Here is a 15,007-nt window from a genome sequence, read left to right as displayed (position 1 = left end):
CACAGGCATTCCCAGGCATTTTCCCTGGGGAAGGCTGTGAGAAGCTGTGAGAAAGCTCAGAGAAAGAATGAAACCAATTCTTATCTCCTCTTGCTGCACCTGTTGCCAGGCACATGTGGAATGTGTTATGGAGATTTGTTTACCAAAGGGTGATGGTATTTTGGTTGGTTGACCAGTGAGGTCAAAGCTGTGTTGGACAGGCTGGAAGGGGTTATGGGTTTCTTAAGAATAGAGTAATAATATAGGACAGAAGAATGAAGCAATGGTTCATCCTTCTGCATCTTGGAGTCCATGATTCACCCACATGTTTTCCCATTTTCAAAAGACTTTTTATAACAGTTCTTCCTCCAGTTCAGAGACTGTGCTCAGGAATTCCTACACAACATAGTGCACATTTTCCTCAAACCTCCTTTCCCACACAAGATGGCAACACCCTTTCTGCATCCTCTGTTAATACCCCCTACATGTGTACATCGATGCCATTTGCAGCGTCACCAGTGGCAGGTACAGCCATTTCACCCTCCTTCCCCCTGCATGCACAGCCACAGGTGCTCCCCCCATGCCTCACACAAGAGGAGGCTAATTACACCCTGCACTGACAGAGCACCTGTTTGGGAGTGGCAGCAGCAGAGCCCTCACCTGCACACTTGGTCCTGGTGGTCAGGGGGGGCCCGGGGGGCCCGGTGCCCCCTTCCCCGGGGCGCGTCAGCAGCACGCGGATCTCGTACTCCACGTCGGGGTCCAGGTGCCACAGCTTGTAGTTGGGGGAGTCCACGATGTGGGTCTCTGCCCAGTTGCCCGTGGTGGTCCTGTACTCCACCTCCTTGAGGATGATGGGCCCGTCCCCGATGATGGAGTTGGCGTTGGGCTTGATCCACAGGTACGTGGCTCCCACGGCCAGCAGCTCCGGGGGCGCGATCGGGGTGGGAGGCTCTGGGGACAGAAACAAAGCACAAGGAGTCAGAAAATGTACAAATTTCCATCCCAAAACCTTTTTTAACAAAGGCATGATTTCCCCATCTAATTTACCAAATGTTTTATGAGAATTTAATCTGTTACTGGAAAGAATTGGGCTTGTGTCACTGTCATATTTTCTGAAAAATCTCTTTGCCCAGGATTTTTCTCCTGGGGAGCTGAGAAGCCTCAGAGAAAAATGAAACCAATAATGATCTGATTTGCTTCTCCTGTGTTTTGCTGCTTTGGAATGTGTTTGGAGATTGTTTACCAACAGTGATTGTTTCATTGGTTTCTGCAGTGAATTGTTTTGACTTAATGGCCAATCACAGTCAAGCTGTGTCAGACTCTGGAGAAGAGAATCACAAGTTTTCTTTATTATCTTTCAGCCTTTTGTCTGTATCCTTTCTGTACTCTTTAGTAATATAGTATTCTTTAATATAATATAAATCATAAAATAATAAATTAGCCTTCTGAGAACATGAGTCAGATTCATAATTTCCTCCCTACGACGTGGGTCTCACAAAATACCACAGGCTTGGGTTTTTTGTGCCTAAATTTCAGCTCCCTTGCACTGGAGGTTGTGTTACTGATTGAGAAACACCTGTAAAAATACAGGAACCACAAAACATCTTTCTGGTTTAAAAGTGCCTTCATAAACCTCATAAACATTTATAAACCTCATCACGAGGTTTATACTCATTTCCCTCTTTTAAGCATGTGAATGACAGCACTCAACATCTTGGAGAGTGAGGGCAAGAAACCCTAAATAAAGACAACTGAGTGCCCTTAGCATGCACCAAGAATCAAAGGGTTCCAGCACAGCCCTTCCTCTGCCCTGTGCCCTGGCACAGCAGAATATCCCAGTCACTGGTCCTGGTGCTGTGGGGTTCAGCCAAATTCTAATGCTTAACATGACACAATTAGCAGCAAGAGGAAAACTCAAATCACTTGTTCATTTTCTGATCCTAACCCCCCAAAAATAGAGAAAAACAAGAGGATGTTGATTTTCTAATCAAAGCACCGCCTGAGACAATATTAACGAATTTAAACACCAGTGATCCTCCCATCCTGGAACTGACTCTGAGTGGGGCTCTTGGTAGCTCAGAATAAAGAAAACTCCAAGGCAACAGTGAATCAACACCTCCTATGGCGTTTGATTGCAAAGTTTGCTCAACTTCATGGGAAAAGGTACTCCAGAAAGTCTGCATGACACCTGAAGAGTGCCTGGGTGTTTGAGAAGCAGTACAAGGAGGCAGAAACCAGCTACTGAGTACCACCTCTGTGAGAAAAAGCAAAGCAAGCTGATAAAAGACATCTCAGCAGCTCCCTTTGATGGAACTACCAAAAAGAAAAAAAAAAAAAATCTACAGAGCTCTGGCTGCCTGCCTGATTTTTATTATTCTTTTCCCCCTCTCTGTCAGTGTAAATAACCCTTCCTTCTGGAAACCACATGAATAGCATACACCTTGTGGCTTTGAAAACCTGAGCTGAACTCTGCAAGATTCTGAGCAATTTCCTGAATCTTGCCCAGCCTTCCCTCTGCCACACTCTAATGTGGTTTGCCCTCAGCCCAGAGCACACAAACTCTATTCTCTTGTGAAAATCAGGTGACAAAAAAGATTTTTATCAAGAGGGGCTTAAAACAATGGCACATGGTACCCAGGGATGGTGTGGCTGCTCCATCCCTGGAAGTGCCCAAGGCCAGGCTGGACACTGGGGCTTGGAGCAGCCAGGGATAGTGGAAGGTGTCCCTGCCCATGGCAGGTGTGGAACAGATGAGCTTCAAGGTCCCTTCCAACCCAAACCATCCTGTGATCTCTGTCTCAGGAAAAGAAACACATAAATGTTACAACATAAGAAATGTAGAGTTCAGTGGGAGTCATTGTAAACCCCTCTTTCCTGAGGGTGATTCCTCAAAGAACTGGAAGAATCCAGGGCCCAAGGAAAAGTGGAAGAAAGGACTTGGAGTACCACATGATGGGAGGAAGATTGGATTTTCCCCTCAGGATAATTCTTGCCGGTTAAGATCTGCTCAGTGAAGAGAAAGAAACTGTTGTACAAAGGGATCAACTGAAATTGTGCTTGATTTAATTTTCTTTAACTGTTTACAACAAATCATTCTATCTCCTTGAGACCGACTGCAGGAGTTGTGCAGAGAAAAAAATAATCTGAATTGTAATTGCAGCAGGTATCCAATGTGAACAAAAATCAGTGATGCCAGATAAATTTTCTGTGGAATGTCTGTTTCTGCTTTAATTCTGCACTATTCCATAACTCCTGCCAGAATCTTTTTCTGATATGAAATACCAGGCTGATTATGTTTTGACTTACAAAGTTATTTCTCCAGGAAAATTGTTTTCAAGAAACATGTGTGGATACATTTTCATTAAAAATCAAATTAATATAGATCACAAGCAGTTTATTACTTGTTTCTTGGTGCAAGGCAATTAAAAGAGAGATTTGGTTCTTTTTATTCCCAATGCAAAAGCTACATCTTACAAGTCACATCATAGCTGAACACAAGACAAATGAAATATTAAACTCCATTCTCCTGGGCTGCAGATTTCAATAGCAACATGATACAGGTTACTCTGGGATTTCATGGCAACTTAGAAGAGATTTATAGGATTGAGCTTAATTAATAGAGCAGTTTATCCTGCTAGGCAGACACGAAGATCTCATCTAGTGAGTTTAGTAACCACTGTTGCCAAACTGATTTAAATTATGATGCCACCCAGCACGCCCACCTTCCCTACTTTTGTCCCAATCCAAATCATCCCCACCAAGAAAAAACCAAAAAAAGTGAGGGTGGTGTCCCTTCTTTCCCCCATTTCTTTTCCCCTTTCTCTACCACTGAAAAAACAGGTGCTGTAATATGTAATAAAAGTAGGAATTTAAATTGTTGCTCCTGCTTCTGAATTTAAGGAACTAAGAATAAGCAGCTGTTCCAGTAGTTTTTAAAGAATCAGTCCCACCTCACTGAAAATAATTAAATATTTCTCACTAGCACCAACTGGAGCAAAAGCTTTTACTTTTTTAATATCACTCTGTGCCAAATTACTGCAAGTGATCTAAACAAGTTCCCCATTATTTAGCAAAACTGGCACATGAATGAGAACATTTTTTTCTCTCTGTTACAAAACCCACTTGCCAGTTACAGATGACCAGCCTGATGTTATGAGCTCACTATTTTAATTAAAATCTCTGTTTGACCTTGATTAAACAAACATGGTGACAGATTGGCCTCTCACACATGTAATTGTGAACAGCCATATTTTAAGCCCCATTTCATCCCAACACTGTTTTATATCAAAAGCTTTGCCTGGCCTGGTGCTCCCTTTCAGCCACTCTCCCACCTCCTCCAGAGAGGAGGAAACCAAAGGCTCCCCAACAACCAGCACATCTGGAACTGGATTGCTGCCCCTGGGATACCCAACTGAACTCCAGACTTGGGAATGACGTGGAAAAATGTGCTTATGGGTGCTCACTAAAAAAAAAAAATCCCACACAAAAAAACCCACCACCAAAAAAAAAAAAATCAACCAAAAAACCCCACAAAAATACCCCCCCCCCATAAAACAACAAAAAAGACCAAACAAAAAACCAAACAACAAACAAACCCAAACCAAAATAACAATATATGCAGTTCAGGCTCAAAAAAAAGGAGAGTTTTTGACCATATTCAATATTAAATAAAATTCAATATTTTATTGCATCTAAAACCAGGTCCAGCTGTGCAGACACAAAGGGAATTGGGGTGTGCCTTTCCCCTCCTGTTAGAACAGAAGATACAGCTCCTGTCTGCAGCTCAGAGGGCTGAACATTGTTACAACTTGAAAATGACATGAATTCTAGTAATGCAAAGAGTGTGAGAAAACAAAATTAACATGAAGGACCAGAATAAACCAAACAGAATCACAGAGGATCTCAAGCCCCACAAGGATCAAGTCCAAATCTGTTCCTTGCAGGACCCCCTAAAATTCCATCATCCACAGAGACAGGGCAGGGGGTGATGGCTTTAAACTGGCAGAGGACAGGGATAGATTGGATATTAGAAATTCCTCCCTGTGAGGGTGGGCAGGCCCTGGCACAGGGTGCCCAGAGCAGCTGGGGCTGCCCCTGGATCCCTGGGAGTGTCCCAGGCCAGGTTGGACACGACCCTGGGACAGTGGAAGGTGTCCTTGCCATGGCAGGGGGTGGGTTGAGATGAATTTTAAGGTCCCTTCCAACCCAAACCATTCTGGGATTCTACAGTGACAAGGAGCATCACCCAGACACTTCCTCAGCTCTTACACTCCTAGTACCATTAACATGATACTTTCCAACTCTTGAGGAAAACAAACCTATTTCACTCTTTGGCAAATATTCCTGAGTGTTTCTATTCTGCTGCTGGAGTATTTCTCTACTTGGCTTTCTAAGCAATTTTTACATGATGGAAGAATAACTGGCTCCATGAATGCTTAGGATGCCACTGGGAAGACTGAAAAACTAGAGAAAAATCCTCAACAACTTCTACCACTTTCTCCTGTGAAATAATCAATAAAGAAAGACATTACAGACAACACAATCTTAAAACAGCTGGATACACCTCCTAAACTATGAATTTTATATGATTTTTTTTAATTTTTCCTAGCAAAACCATCTGATAAACTGCACAGATAAGGTGACCATAAACTCTCATTGGCAGGGGATGGGCTGTGGCTGTTTAAGACAAAAAGAACCCTTAATGTCACAAATCTGCTGTATCACCAAGTGCAGCAATTCCATGTTTTGTTTTCTCACATGCACAGGACAGAGCACAGGTTCTGAAAATAAGATCAGAAGTGATGCAGAGGTTTTTATCCTTTGAGGGTTGAAAAGGTGGAGATGAGACCTGCTGCACAAAGACCTTTCCCTGACAAGCAGGATTTGTGTTTTCCAACATGATCCTGATCATGCCCCTACTCATGGGAATTCTAAAAGCTTTTCTCACCAAGTTCTTAACAAGCAGCTGTGGACTGTGCTTGTCAAACTGTTCAGGATGGGACTGAAAGGCAAGGAAACTAAATTTTAAGCTTCTCAAAACTCTTTTAATGCAGAAAACACAGAATAAAAAGTATTATATAGTTTTCTACACAACAGCCAGACTGTCTGAGCAGCATCTGTGGGCAGCTTTTCTAGTTTCATACAATAACAATGAGCCTTCAGAGCTCTGAATGTCAATATTTATACTGGCATTGCTTTTTCCCACACTTCCTACCACTGTCATAAATGCAGCAGGTAAATTTTGTTTTCTAGTGATGGTCCAAACTTCAAGTTCCATTTGTTACACAGAAGGAAAAAGGCACCTGGATTTTACAATATTTAGCCTAGGAAGATTTCACTGTGCTGACACTGCACTAATAGATTTTGTCTAGGAGAGACATCCAGGACTGTCTCTCAGTACTGTAACAGGCTGACAGCAGCAGCACGTGTCAAGTGCTATAAGAGTGTGCCAGCAGCAGCAATAAATGATTCATTAATTCACCTGGACAGGTAAATTGCACCAGGGAATGATATGGTCTGTCTGAGCCCCAGGAAAAGTGCCCAGAACCAATCCTGAAATCAACAATTCTCAATATTTAATTAAAGCCAAAATCCAGAAAAGTGAGAGTAGAGGAAGATTTGGGATTTCTACAGCCCGTACACCAAGGGGCAATGGTTTCATAGATCTATAAATTTCAGATGTGAAAAGCATTTACTGTTTGAGTTTGTACTCAAACCACCCATTATGGACAGATCATTCCCAGCAGGCAAACATCACCTTTCCACCTCTTCTCCTCTGTGGGCATTCCTGTACTGTGGGATGGAGCTCTGTTCTTTGGATCCTGGGACAAACTCTGTGTCACTGCTCTGCATCTGGTGCTTCTTCCCAACACAGAAATAAGTGATCTTAGTGCTCTGTGATATAAAATACTCATTTGCCACTACAATGTGCTTTTTCCCTTTTGCTTTTCCCTCAAGAGCTGCTGCTTCTCTCTGCAGGGGACTCACCAATATTTAACGTACAAAAAGCAAAGGAGAAAGTAAAAACGAGCCAGAAAATGTGAAATATTGAGCAAAGTGGTCACAGAATCAGCACAACAATGAAAAGAAGAGATGAGCAGAACCCAGGGGACAGCAATCAATAACAAAAAAGAAACCAAGAGACCCATTATCTGGCAGGATGCTTGTCTTCTACCATCCCCTCAAAACCCCAGACTCAAAAACTACAGGCTATTCCCTCAACATCTCCCAACAGCACAGGTGCAGTACACAGATATGAAGGGAGAACTTGATCCATCAGCCTGATGAAAAGAGAGAAAACATTCTTTCTGTATTGTCCCTTCAAGAAGAAGAGGAAATACCCTTTAGTGACTTGAACATGTGCTCTGAACTAAGCAACTGGGCTGTCAGGGATTAAAGAGAACACAACAACCTTCACAGGAGCTGCTGCAAAGCAGGAGAAAAACCTCTGAACCCTTTCCTGAATGTCACCATCGGACACAAAACAACACAATGTGGACTCACTGATCTTTCCAAGGTAAAAAAGGGAAGTTTATTTTCTGACTCCAGCATTTACAGATTTCCAAAAGTGACAGTGGACTGGAGGGTGACAGTGCCACCTCTCCAATGACACTGAACAAACCAACAGTCCACCAAATTTCTCCTCCTCCATAACAGAATGCAAAACAATCAGTTATTTACAGAAATCGTGGGAGAAAGTTACAAGAATGTAAACAGCAGAAGGCTTAGAAAAACCTAAAAAATCAAGACAACACCTGAAAGCCCTGCAGTCCCCAGGCAAGGCAGCTGGAACAAACCCTGCTTGAAGAAGGTCCATCTGTATCAGGGTCATCTTATCAAACGTTTACAGAGCCACCCTGAGTGCACCAAGAGCTGGTGCAGAGCCAGTGCCTCCTGCCAAGCCTTCCAATGGTGTGAGAGGCTGAAGGAGAGGGGCACCAGATCCTAAGAGGGAATTACAGCAGCGTGCTAATTCATTAGCATTTCACACTATTTGTGCCTCAGAAGCTTAGCCTGAATCCCACCAGAGCCTCAGAGGATGCTTTCATTCTCTAATAAAGAAAATAGCATTGGATTAGTTGAACAGTATCTCATTTCCCAGTGTAAATTAAGTGAATTAGGTGGAAGAGTCTGTGCTCTAATTGTAAAGCTTATTACAAGGACTCGCATAGATTAGACCTGAATGCTTCTCTTTGAGTCATCATTTGCACTGTAACAGAGCTAAAAAGGTGGCCATAGACTCTCACTACTGATGTGTAGGAGCCTCCAGTTTTTTGCAGCAAAACCTATTCCTTGTGCAGGGTGAGTGCCAGCAGGCAGCCTTTCCCCCCTGGATGGGAGTGCTGCCCTGCAGAGTGCCCAGGCTGGCTCTGGAGGCAAGCTCCAGGAATGACAAGATCCCCAGGGCTGCAGTCATGGACAGACAAATCACTCTCAGTTTTAAAGCATGTTTAATTTTCTGAGTTTGTCAACAGCAAAAAAGCAACAAAAGCACATGACAGAGAAGAGCAGTGCTTCTTGTTGGTTCAGGGATGCCTCTCTCTTTACAGGGATCTTTCATGGAACATGAAAGGCCCAACACAAGGACTCCTGGCCATCCAGGAGCTGATTACAATTAGCTTGACTTTCACTATGTAGCTTCTCCATGTTCCAGCCTGCACTAATTATCTCAGGTTCCCTTAATTGTCAATGGAGAGAATGGGCTCACCTTAAGGCATATATCTAAGACAGATAAAATAAATTGCTCCCTGATCCCCCATCTTTTGAGTGGTATTAAAATAGAGGTAAGATGCATTTTACCTCCTTACTCTTTATTCTCTCAGCACATGGCCCTCAGTGTGAAACACAGAGAGGTGCTGGATCAGTCACTTAGGGGGAAAGCCAAGAGATAATACTGAGCACCTCTAAGCCCCTTGAATCCTCTCTGAAAGCCCTCACTCAGGGCAGAACTGAGGTGCTGCAGTCTAAACACATTCCATGAAGATAAATGATGATGCCTTTCTCTGGGAAAGGTGAGCCCAACTCATTTTCCTTTTATCCATGCAGCCAGAACATGTGACAGTGATGACAGAATCACTGGTGACAGTGATGCTCTTTGATTTAATCATTCAGTGCTCAAAGTGCCTGCTGGGGAAAGGATTTCATTCTCTTACTAAAACTGTTCTGAGAATGGAGCATCTTACTTCCATCTGCTGAGATTGTGTCACACACAGAAAAATCGTTCAGGTTTCATTTGACCAAAAAACCAGTAAAAATAAAGAGACCATGACTTCCTCTGTGCAGCATCTAACTGCTCCATTTTGCTCCAGAAGGAGCATGTCCAGCACGCTTGAACCAAGTCCTGTTCTCCAGACTTGTCTTTGATGTATATTCCTTACACTACAATTAGTAATTTTTAGTTTTTGCTTCTTCCCTCATTTCTTGGAGTTGATGACAGGCATATCAGCTAAGTGTGGACTAAGGTTTCATGTTAACCTGCAAATGACCCATGAAGAAATACAAGCTAGGCTTTAACATATCTGAACACAGTAATTACAAAACTAAGAGAACTAAGCATCTCCTCTCTTTTAACAAGAGAGATGAAAGTATAGTAACTTTGCAGAAACTCTGATCAAAACACTGATTCCTCCTCTAGAAATTGCTGCAACTGCACCTGGACCAACAATCTTTCAAGCTGCATGTTACTCATGAACCTGTGTCTGAGTTGTCTCTCCCCCAGGTGAGAAATCCCAGGGTGCTACAATCTCTGCTGATCTCCAGCTCACTCTGCTGCCTTGAACAGCCACTTCTCCATCTCTACAGTCTGAAAAAACAGCCTCTGAGCTGCTGCTCCTCCTCCTGGCCCCTCTCAATCTGTACAATTAAATGGAAATCTGCATGCACATCCTACCAGAACCAAGGGTCTCTCCACCAGTCACTGCTCAGGGCCACCTTCAGCTCTCCCTCACGTTTCTAATCCCAGGGTCCCTCTGAGCTCATCCATCACGTGTTATTAAGTCTATTTCTGCTTTCTGCATGAACAAGCTGCTAATATCCCACAGGGACTGAAAAATGTAATCTTAGCAAGCACCAAAAAAAGTAGAAAGGCGTTAATAAACACGTAAACTGAGAAACATGTAATTTCAGGTCAACTCAAGTTCAAGCAGCTTCAACAGTTGCTATGCTACCAGCTGATGGTGGTGGGAAAGGACAGAGGCAAAAGGATTTTATAGCTCTGCCTAGAGTGGATATTTAGCAAGTTCTGCTTTCTGGCACATCCCTGTCTGCAGAATGAAGGATCATTAGTCTCTAAGCTGCTGAAATGGCAAGTGATTGGAGGTATTGACCACCAGGAAGCAGCATGGAATGGTTTGCCTGGATTGATTAAGGAGCTTAATCCATAGCAACCTGCTAGGTTTGCAGGAAAAGCCTGAGGCAGGATGCTTCACTTCATTTGAGGCAAAGCAGGGCAGTAAAAATCCCATTGTCCTTTACATCCCTGGGCTGTGCAGGACTGATGGGGAGCAGTCAGAAAACTGAGGAACCAGCCAGGCTGGAGTTAAACAGGAGAGAGTAGCATGACAGTGAGTCACAGACTCAATCATGTCCCCAGGCAGTGGCACTGATCCCTTCTCTCTCAGACACAACTGTACCCAGAGCTGGGTCCACTCAGGGCTCTTCCAGGCTCTGCCCACAGATAATCCACACAAAACTCTGGTGAAACAATAGGAATATATTATTTTATAACTGGAAATAATGATTAATGGATGGCTGCAGGGCCAGAGACTGAATGCAGACTTGTGTTCCAGCCTACAGACTTTATGACCTCCTACAAAGAAGAGTGTGCCAGGCTTGACACACAAATTTAGGGTTTTTCAGTCCATAAAGAAAAACATTCTCACTTAAGCATTTGTTTTCCTGTGATAGATCTGTGAAAGACACGGATCATGTTTGACCATGAGGAGGCAAGTCAAATTTAACACAAAGAAAGCTGAGGCTGGTATTGTAAATAACAAATGTGCCAACAGGGATCTCAGGGAGACACCCCCAAGGAACTTTCCAGCTTTTCAGCTCTATATCCTGAAGCAGCAGCTGGCAAACTATCCAGGTGGGGGGGTCTCAGTTGCCAGGGTCCCAGTTGTTGTTTTCTCTGGGTCTGGACTGAAGGCACTTGAGACAGCAGTTCATGTTCAGACTCAGATGTTTATTGTTTCTTATCAGTGAAACAGTCTCACTGCTGTGAGTTCAGCAGCTTTTCATTAGAAGGCACAAAATGGCCAACAGTCTCTTGTTCCAAGGTCTTTTAATGCTAAACTATCCCTTTAAGAACGGACACCTGGATTATTTCCCCTTTTAACCCAATAACTGATCCCACAGAGCTGCAATGGGGACTTTTCTGCCCAATCACAAAATGCCACCCAAACCCATGGAGAAGGAGGAAGAAGCATGAAGAAGAAGCCCAGGATGACACCCTGTGCCCTCCATCTTGCTGCCATCCACAACATACTAAAAACCCCAAACCCTCAATTTCTCACCCAGTGACACACCTGCACTGCTCTCTACAATCTGTTTCACACTTTTGTGGATTCCAGTCTATCTTGAAGTCTGGGAAACTTTCTCCATGGATGAGGGTCCAAGTCAGTGCTGCCCTGGGGGTCAGGGCACCCCAGAGCAGACAGAGAAATATTCCCAGTGCCCTGGGTTTCCCCATCTCCCCCTTCTCTGAACCAAACCCACTCCTTTGACAGGCTCATCCATCGGATCCACTAAAGCAGACATGGCACAAGCATGAAAAGGACTGTGACACCAATCAGCTTGTGCACACCTTTGTCCATTTCCACATCCAGGCCACCAAGTGTCAGAGTGGGTGCTCACCTGAGTGCAGGTTTGCTGGCTATCAGCCTGAGCAGGAGCACAGCTGTGATCTCAGTGTTAGCTTGGCTGAAGCAGACATGACTCTTTGCCAAGGTACTTGGCCCAGGGCTCATTTTGGGCAGTCATTCCTCCTCCCTTAACTGGCTGAAATTACAGACCTGGGAACATTCACAGCCCAAGGGAAGAGCAGGATTTGCTGTTATCACAGCTATGCTTCATTCAAATTTAAAAGTTTTCTCACTTTACTCCTTTCTCTGGGGTAAGAGCAGATGGGCACCCCTGGAAACCTGGAGAAACTACCTGAATAACTGGATGTCAGGGATATTGAAATGTTCCTCATGCAGGTTCCAAAACATTCCCAGAAATACCACCTACAGAAATTGTCCTGTGGTTTACATCTAAAGCAGCACATTTCATCCCAGAAATTCAAGATGAAGGCTAATAATCCTTCCTTTTATTGAGAACAAAGTGTGAGAAAGAGCCAGGTCCAGGACCAATTACTGTTTTGCTGCCACAAAAGCCATGCTGTATACAGACATGCATAAGCAACCTATGGATTTATCACAAAGTCTGCATGGCAACAATCTTTGCTTGTGGTGGCAAAAACAATCCTTGTCCAGGTAGTTAAACACCAGGAAGAACTTCAAGTGCCATGGCAATTCCCAGAACACAAAGGGATCTCTTCCACCTCTAAGGCAGGAAGCAGCATCTCCAGGGAAATCCTGCCTGCTACACAGAGATGTACTCCCAAAAGGAATGTTTGCACTTAGGCTGATGTATTTCAACTGCTTTATTTCCCCAATGGAAGGAACAAACCTTCTGCTTCTGAATCAAAGTGCAAAACCACCTCAGAGTTGATCCCATTAACCCTAAAGACTTAGGGGCCACCAGAGATCCAGGATTCTGAAGGTTCCAGTTTTACTTCTTTTTATAAGACTGCCAATATTTCCAAGAATATCTGCAGTTGGCTAATGAATTCTTTATTCTTTCTTGTTTGCTGCTGTCTCACCCCTGGGACAGTTAATAAAAACAAGATCTACCACCAGACAAAGGGCTTGAAAGAGATGCATCGTGGCTGATGGAGTTAAAATTACAGGACTGAAGTGACTTTTAATGGGTCTTTATTTCAAAACCAGTGTTAATTCAGCTTTGGGTCCTTCACAGTCTGGATCCTCCTGCATTTGGGGTTATGTAAGAAAAATCTATCCATCTAGAGGAGAAGCTGTGTTTCATTCCCATAATACCAAATTTTATGCAGGTCCACCAAAGCCTCGAGTCAGGTTCCTTCAAAGAAAACTCCTGTTACAAAATCTATGTTCTAAAAGTAGAAATTATATGTTCAAAGGCTTTTTCAAGGACCTGCAAAACAAATATTTACCGTGCCACAAATCTTCCTAAAGCAGAGTCTGCAGATGTCCAGGCAATATCTGAATATATGAGTGCTGGTGGTTTCTTCACTGGAGCACTTCCCCGTGCAGAGCTTTCTGCTCACAGTATATTATCACTCCCCCAATCAATGCAAATTGAACCTGGGCTTTCCTGAGAAGGTCCAGATTCAATTTGGATTTACTGATTTAATCAGCTGAGAGTTCCTTACATAGTCTGCTCCCCTAGAGGCATACATTGACTAAATTCCTGAGATTCTGCATATGCTGCAAAAGCTAAACACACAGGAGAAAAGAAGATGGAAAATCTACCAGGACACAAGGGAAACTTTTTTTTTTTAATATTAATCATAGCAGTATAAAGATCATACTGACTGGTAACCCTTTCAGGATGATACTAGATGTGATATACAACCTGCCCATTCCCAGTACCTGTTCTCCCTAAGGATGGCCCCCAAACAAGTCAAGGTTCATCAAGGAACAGCAGCTCAGGTTGTCTGGTGAAATGAGGACAGCAGATTACCTAAGCATAAGGCCAAGCCTTATGCTGCACTTCACTGAGTGCAGAGTGGGATTTAAGGTCACTTCTGACTGAGAAATATGGATGAAATGTGTTTATGTATGGACAGACCTGCAGAACTTGCATTTCTGTGATGTTCTGGTGCTAAGCACTCTGCAAAGTCTCTGCACAGGTTTGTAACAGCCCACGTGGGCAGGCAGAGCAGAAAGCAGCAGAGATGAGTGTCAGCCAGCAGGACAGGCTGCAGCCTTCCTCCATCACCAGCCTGTTACCAAGGACTTTGTAGTCATAACAACAAAATTGAGAGATGCCAATTACCATAACACTGAGGACATAATTAGCAGCAGCCTGAACAACTTGTCATCCTGCAAAAATGAAGAATCAGCAGCAAAAATGCAAAGTGACCAGCACAGGAGTAGGTACAAGAAGTTTTCTTCCTGCATTAGAGTTTCAAATCATGATTTAGAAAATTATTTTTTCTCCCTTGTAAGGGAGAAGGAGGGTACAAGGACTGTGTGTGTTTACTCAGTATGTCTGATTATATTACTCTGTGACTTTAAGCACTGATGGATAAGGAAGATCAGCAAGGAAATGCCACAGTGTGGAAATCTTTGTTTTCAGTTCTAGAGCTGCACCTTTCACATTGAAGCAAACTATCACAAGCTGATTATATGTTTGTTACACACATAAAATGGAGCTAGGACATGAGGGTTTATTTTACCATTGCTTTGTACATGTGGAATTCCTGTTGATGCAGATCAAAGCAAATGTTAAGCAGAGGAGTCACTGTATCAGCTGTCACTTCTCCCACCAGGAATGCCTGTTAGTGATTTTATCACCATGCAATTATCAAGCATAGGGTCAAAATTCACCCTTCACCCTGTCAGGTACCTGGGGAAACATTCAATCCCTACACATCTCCCCATGGAACAGGACTGCAGATTTTCATTGCATCAAAGCACCTGAGGGAAGAACAGCAGCACAAACACCTCAAAGAGTCTTGTGCAACTGTCTGAAAGGACCTGACCCAAATAAGCACAGTAAAGTGTTCAGTTCTTCCATTTTTCTCCTATTTCCTGCCTTTACACACAGAAATCTCCATTGTCCAAATGAGCTCCAGTTAATACCTGATGAGACCTTGGTTCAATGCCACAGAAAACCATTTGCTGCTCCAACTTGTAAATTTGCATTCCCTGCATGGGTCTCAAGTACAAAACTCCAGAAGTGAATTGCTAGACATAATCATTGCCTTCATAGGAATAATAAA

At 43.4% G+C, this 15,007-nt stretch overlaps 1 protein-coding gene across 1 annotated transcript in view; it reads right to left on the bottom strand.

The window, feature by feature from the left end:
* Positions 1-450: 450 nt before the first annotated feature.
* LOC132335970 (receptor-type tyrosine-protein phosphatase T-like) overlaps positions 451-15,007 on the bottom strand; it is a 236,118-nt gene continuing 221,561 nt past the window's right edge. Inside the window, exons 7-8 of the mRNA XM_059863005.1 lie at positions 640-933; positions 451-530 (exon numbers count right to left, since the gene is read on the bottom strand). Coding sequence (XP_059718988.1) covers positions 451-530; positions 640-933 — 374 coding nt within the window. The remainder of the gene's footprint in view (positions 531-639; positions 934-15,007) is intronic.

The sequence above is a fragment of the Haemorhous mexicanus genome, chromosome 18 (assembly GCF_027477595.1).
Source record: "Haemorhous mexicanus isolate bHaeMex1 chromosome 18, bHaeMex1.pri, whole genome shotgun sequence".
In the NCBI taxonomy this organism is placed as follows: domain Eukaryota; kingdom Metazoa; phylum Chordata; class Aves; order Passeriformes; family Fringillidae; genus Haemorhous; species Haemorhous mexicanus.
The sequence above is the reverse complement of the archived record's forward strand: the minus strand, read 5'-3'. Positions and strand labels throughout refer to the sequence as shown.